The sequence below is a fragment of the Gavialis gangeticus genome, unplaced genomic scaffold, assembly GCF_001723915.1.
Source record: "Gavialis gangeticus isolate Ggan-Ray unplaced genomic scaffold, GavGan_comp1, whole genome shotgun sequence".
NCBI lineage: Eukaryota > Metazoa > Chordata > Crocodylia > Gavialidae > Gavialis > Gavialis gangeticus.
The window spans coordinates 141,883,380-141,890,205 of NW_017729024.1; the positions used below are offsets into that span (position 1 = coordinate 141,883,380).

The following is a 6,826-nucleotide window of genomic DNA, read 5'->3' on the forward strand; positions in this document are numbered from 1 at the left end:
CGGCGCCCGCCCGCGCCATGAAGGAGCAGCGCTCGTGCGCGGGCAACGGGCAGCGCGGCGCGCCCGGCTACGGCACCATGGCCCCGCGGCCGCTCGCCGCTAGTCCCGTCAAGCGCCTCCGGACTGAGTACCCCTTTCCCTATCTCTTGGCAGAGGAGGCCTACCAGAAGCTGGCCAGCGAGACCCTGGAGGAGCTGGACTGGTGCCTGGACCAGCTGGAGACCCTGCAGACCAGGCACTCCGTCAGCGAGATGGCCTCCAACAAGGTAGGACCCCGGCGCTGCTCGGGACGGGGACGGGGAGGGGTTCCCCGCTCCTCCATCGGACTTCGCAGCCCCTGGAGGTGCCTCACCCACCTCCACGTGCGGCCTCCCGGGCTGGAGGACCGTGCTTCTGCTCGTCCCTGCCTGGGAAACTCCAAGCAGCGTTGAAGGTGGAAGTTTTCCCACTCTTTCTCCGTGGCCCTTTCAGTTTAAAAGGCAAAAAATCAAAAAGGTTTTGATGGTGGCGACGGACAAGGACAAGCCTTTCCCGTTCTCCCTCCTTTCCATGCTGCTTTGGCATATTTCAGTGGCACACTGGTAGTTTATCAAGGCTGCAGGCAGATAGGCACACCGTGGTAGTTCAGATGGGAACCTCATGAGAGATGGCGGAACAGGTCGCTCTCATTTCAGCACAGGGTGCTACAGCCCCTGTCTTAGCTGGAAATTGTGATCCTAATAGGTGATGTAACTGGATTTGTTGCCAGTGTTTGGAAGGAGCCTGCTCAATCTGGGAGACAGGTATTGCAGGAATGCCTAGAGAGGTAAATGGCTGAGGGCTGGATGCGCTGCTGATTGGCGGACTTTATATTTGCTGAAGATTACCTACATCTGTGATTGATCACTTTGCATTTTCAAGTTTTTCTGTGGAAAATGAAGCACTGTGCATAGGGCTTGTGTTTACTCCATTCACAGGCTCACTTCGTGCCTTCAGCACACAAATTGGATATGCAGCTAATATGTTTGTTGTTCACTTCTGAAGTTCAGCGATTAAGCTTTAGGCACAGAAATCATATAGAATTTATTTCACAACTATCCTAAGTTGATGTGCTGGGTATTCCCTGTATCTTCACAAATTTGTCATAGCTCTAGGAAAAGGTTTTCTTAAATAAAACTAATACAAGGACACTATTATGGCTGCACCTACCCAACAGCTACAGTTGCAGCTAACAGCTAACTGTTAGCTGCAAGAGTTACGCTACCTAATAGCTGCTTCATCTTTTAATAAACTTTATTCCTAGAACAATGTAAAAAATGTTCTGCAAGCTGTTTTTTCTACTAAGGTTTTTCTAGATCAGTCTGCCTTTTTATTTTACTTTTCTGCTTTCTCATTTTGGACTATGATCTCCAAGTGTGTGACAGTTCTCTCAGTTGCCTATTGTTTAACCTGATGCTCATTTGCTCAGCTCTAACTATGTAGAGGATGTCAAGTTTTTGCACTGCTCTGCAGGTTTAGTGCTATAATATAGTCAGTACATTTCTTTTTGTGCTTCCCATCTCTTTGAAATCTCGCTGGTTCCGATCAACACTTAAAGCAAAGTTGGATCCTAAGCAGTACTCTCCTCTGGGAGCTGCACATATTCTCCGAATGATGTCCTTATTTTTTTAATGGCAATCAAAAGTTCTAATTACATACCAGCCTGCATATACAAAGGGAGCAGGAGCAGGAGCAGGTCCACATTTAGGGCCCAGCCTTACATTTCCTTCATAATTGAACTTCCATCTAAGTTGCTGGCTATTATAGTATGCAATGGATGCAGGTTTTGATGATTAATTTAGCAGGGGAAAAGTACATAAATCTCATCAAATAATTTTCAGTGATAGTTTTGACCCCATTCAGGAGCGGAGCATAAATAAATAAATAAATCAAATACAAAACACTTACGCACCTCCTGTGGCGCGAATGACCCAATAAGCTAATAAAGGAAGAATTTCATATAGAGTTACCTGATTTGTCTATCCATGAATTTGTTTACTGGTTTGTGTAATTTTATTTGACTAAAAATGACTAAAGTTTGTGTCATTTTTGTTGTATCTGAACACACCTCAAGCATTAAGGAAAAAAAGAGAAATATTTGTATTTAGGCTTTGTTGAATCCTGCCTTGAAGCAAGAAGGTGCATTTTATTAAGACAGGACCCAATATTATTTTAAACTGAGATCAAACCATTGTTAACTGCTTGTTTTCAGTTCAGCCAACAATATTAAAAATGTTTACTTTAAAGAATTAACTATTTAAAAAAAAAAAAAAGATTTCTGAATGCCTCGTGCCTAAGAGAATTAACCAACTTCCATTCTATATGCTTTTGTAAGTCTTTTATTTGCCTTGTGTTTGTATTTGTTAAAATACTTCTGATTTCCAGAGATAACAGGATAAATATTTTGTGTGTGTTTACTGAAATCAGAAGGAAAATGTGATTCATAGAAGTGGCTAGTCCTGTTTCTTCAGAAACGAGACCATACAGGCAAGGTATTGGTATGAGAGGCACAGTAAACGTAGTTGTCATAGACAGTCTGAAGGTCAGTCACAATTATGCTGTATCTTACATCAGAACTGGAAATTTTATATTGCAGTCACACATTGACTAGGTCTCTTTGATTCATCAAATCTGGATGTAGATTTCTGAAAATTTGTATTTCTACTAACACTGCAACTAATAAATATTCAGAGCACTACAACTAAAAGATTCAGCAACGCTCTTGGCTTTGTCGTAAAAACAGAGAGACACTGTCCAATTTTGCAGACCATAAATGTAATATTTTTTTCTAGTATATACAAATCTCTTTGTTCATGTTTTGAAACAAATCCTTCAATATTATTTTTAAATTGAAAAAAATGTCATCAGCCATCCCATCCTATGAACATCCCTTACTATAGTGAAAGAAGATTGAATGAGAAAAAATTAAAACGTAGGTGTCTAAGGCATAATTTGAAATGTGATTTTACTTCTAATTGTTTAAAATATGTATCTGGAGACCCCTCTGTTTTAAAGAACTGTGCAACTGAGGCAGAGAAACTTTGCCTAAGGCTAAACGTAAAGGACCAGATTCTATTCTACCTATTCCTCCTCCTCCTCTTTACTGTTTATTTGTGACTCAGTTTTACAAGTAAGATAAAGATATGTTAAAAAAGGAGATGGATTTTCAGGGACGTGAACAGCATGGAATAGAATTACATGTAGAAGCATAGGTCTACTTAGATGTCCAGTAGATGGAACAGGATTTGACCTGTAGTCTTTTAGAGCAGAGATAAGAACTCAAGAATACTTGACTCCCAGCCCTGACATCAAACCATTAAAAATAGTGATGTGTGGCAAAATAAGAGAAAGGGAACATCATCAGCTTTAAAGTTGCACTACAGTGTGCACTTTTTTTCCACTGACTGTTTTTACAAGTAACATCCAAGTTTACAGTAATTGGGGGGAAGATAAAGGAGAAAGATACTTATTTCTTTTATTGCAAATTTATTTTCTTTTAGCATTTGAGAATTCTCTGCCTACTTAGTTTAGTTTTTTTATTTCCTCTGTGTGGTCAGTTGGTTTCCCCTCTGCATGGGAATCTTTCATGCACAGAAAGGGCTGTCATAAGAACTGTGTGTGTTGTCTCTGCACAGGAGCCATATTGAAGGACACAATGTCAGCTGATACAGTGGTGTGCTTTGTGGCTGAACTCCTTAGGCCAGGAAACGTGTACTCTGTAGCTCCTATCCTCTATTGCAGGGGTCAGCAATTCCCACCACGCGTGCCAAGCATGGCACACAGGGCCATTTTGGTCGGCAGACCACCGCCAGCCCAGGCTCTAGGCAGCTGCTGCCAGCCACAGAGCCCAGGCTGCTCCCAGCAGGTGGCTGGGAGGCTGCAAGCCCTGGTGCAAGCAGACCGGGCTCTGTGGGCCGGTTGCAGCTGGGAGGCTGCAAACAACTGCTTCGGGCTCTGGCATGTTGGCACTCTGGCACCTTTCAAGGTAGACATTGTGGTTTTTTTGGCACTCCAGCCAAAAAACGTTGCCTACCCCTGCTCTACTGGGATCTGGCAGTGAGGGACTGCTGTTTCATTGCAGAGTCCCACTGACTTTACTGAAACTCTGTATGGGGGGTCATAATGGGAGATCCTAATTAGGATTCATGCCTCTGTTGATACGTTTCAGAACACACTGTAGGTTCTCAACCAGAGTTACTGCACAGTAGCATCAGCAAACACCTAAGTGATGTTACTACGAAGTATCCTAATACTACGCAGTAGCGTCTTGGTATGGCTTTTGCCACGTGACGCTGCTGCTCAGTGGTGTCATGCTACCACTCAGTCGTTGTCTCATGTAGATGCACCCAGTGACTAGTATTAATCTGGTAATGCATATTAGAGCTGTGTAAAGCTTCGGTCTCCGATTTGATTTGGTGGAATTTTGGCCCGATTCAGTGGCCGAATCTCCAAATCTGAATTGAAGCAGAGGACCCTTTAATCTCTCCAAATTGAATTGGAAACCTCCGAATTGATTTGGAAAGATTCAGAGATTCAGACATAGACACAGCTTTAAAAGTTTTTTCTACATACCTCTAGGTAGCAGGCGGCTTGTGAGTGCTGCAATGCTGGGGTGCATGGAGTGTCCCACAGAAGCACGAGGGGTTCCCCAGCTTGCTCAGCAGAAGATCCAGAAGTGGACCAGAAGCACTTTCGGGTTTGCTGGAGAGCGTGCTGGGGGGAGCCCCCCTGCACTCCACCTGGCTTGGCAGCTGGTGCCTCTTGGGTCTGGGGAAGGCACCCGGCATCCCCTCATGGCCGATTGCCAAGCCGGGGGCCGGAGGGGGCGGTGCCCTGTGTGCTCCCTGGCGGACCTGGAAGCAGACCGGAACTACTTCCAGTCCACTTATGGGTTTGCTGCTGAGCACATGGAGGGCCCCTCTGCACTCCTGTGGAATGTTTCATGCGCCTCAGCATCGTAGCATTCACAAGCCACACCTGGTGCCTTGAGGTATGTAGAAAAACTTTTAAAGCTGTGGCTGTGTCCGAATTGCTGATTCTCCAAATTAGCATTGAATCTTCAGATTTGGATTCAGCTGAATCGAAATGGGGACAGTAATCTGAATCAACTAATTGAATCACTGTCCCTGATTCAGGCCGAATCCAAAACGAATAAGGTCCACTTCACACACCCCTAAGGCATATTTAACGTTTGCATAAAAATGTACTAATTTTCAGGAGTGCTGATTGCGGTGCACTTTGGAAAATTACAACTTTTATGCAGGTGCCGGCACAGGGAATTAGATTGCCTAACTTTAGGAACCTGCATTCTTTGGTATGATCATACAAGCAATCATCTTTTGAAAATGTCTAGGTTACAAAATAATGGAAATAAGGGATTCTTAATTTTTTTCCTACCCTTTATTTATTCTTTAAAACAACTTATAAAAGCCTTTTTTTAATGTATCATTTTAGAAAATCTCCTAAGCTCCATGGATCAGGAACCATCTTTTTTTTTTTTTAATATATATATATTTTTATACTGTACTAGAACAGTGGGACCTGAATTAATGGCTGGGATCTATAGGTATAGCGCAACAGAAAATAAATAAAAAAGGTAACTAGCACCAATAATGAAGATCCAGCAAATGTGCTCTCATGGATTGTACCAATCTGCAGATGAGTCAGATACAAAGGAGTACTTATAGTGAAACTAAAATGCAAAACATATTTTCACTTCTGTATTTACAATTCTTGCAAACCTCTCTTATGTATTGCTTCTATATGTTGTTGTGCCTGAAGTTACGCACGGAAAAGTTTCAGTGTTTGTTGAATCTCTTTCAAGTGTGGCAAGTTTGCTGCAGATGGTAGGTCTGTGAATTGTGAAAAGCAGGGGGAATAAAAGTAGAGATGGGAAGAAAAGTCATTGAGAATTATTGTTTGTGACAGCATATAAATTTCTTGCTTGCTAATATCACAGACATATTTTATCTGAGTACTTTTCCAAGAAATTCTCCAGACATCAAAGGAAGATTTCAATTTTAGTTTTACAATGTGACTACTTTTTGACGCACAAGATAGTATTGTAGATGTCCAGATTTCCTACTAGGATGTATAGAAGCACCTATATAAACATCTGTTCTCAAGTAACTAGACAGAAATTCTTCTGAGTTGTTGAGCATAATGCAGATGTCCAAAGTAGTAGTGTTATCTAACTATCTACTATATTTTATTGATATCATATCATATTGTAAATGTCAGTACAAATGCCTTTGAAGTCTTGGCCTGATGTCAAATTAAGTCACTGAATGAAGATGTTATACTCTTGTAATCATTACTTTAATCACTGTTTTTAGCTGAAAATATTGACTGTACACGTGCCTGCAGATAGATGACCTAAACAGCAATAAAAAGGACACTGTGGACTGAGCATTGGTGTAAAATTAATTGAATTTCATACAAAATTATAGTTTCTGAAGACTAAACATTTAGCATAACAAAATTGCATCTTAAAGGGAAAATACTCCATTTGAAATTTAGCCTGTTTGAAATAAAGATATTTTCTTCTTGTCCTGAGATCTCCTTGCCAATTTTTGTGGTTTTAGGATCACATTTTCCTATTGCTAAAATGTTTTTTTCCTCTACTCTGTTGCTTTGTGAAAGACTAACTAAAACAGCAGTGGAAACTGATTGACTTGTTGTACTGAGGAAAGTGTGACACTAACTGTGAAGGAAGTTTTGCTAAATGCACAAAGTCAATAAGCTGGAAACAAAAACAAAAATGTCTTCCCTTCTCTGATTTTTTTTTTTTTTTTTTTTTTTTTTTCCC

The 6,826-nt window shown here is 41.5% G+C and overlaps 1 protein-coding gene across 4 annotated transcripts in view; it reads left to right on the forward strand.

Annotated features, from left to right (window-relative positions):
* Positions 1–6,826, forward strand: part of PDE4D (phosphodiesterase 4D) — a 1,639,075-nt gene that overhangs the window by 1,519,902 nt on the left and 112,347 nt on the right. For all 4 annotated transcript variants that reach the window (XM_019517823.1, XM_019517824.1, XM_019517826.1 and 1 more), the window contains one exon: positions 154–266. In XM_019517823.1, coding sequence (XP_019373368.1) covers positions 154–266 — 113 coding nt within the window. The remainder of the gene's footprint in view (positions 1–153; positions 267–6,826) is intronic.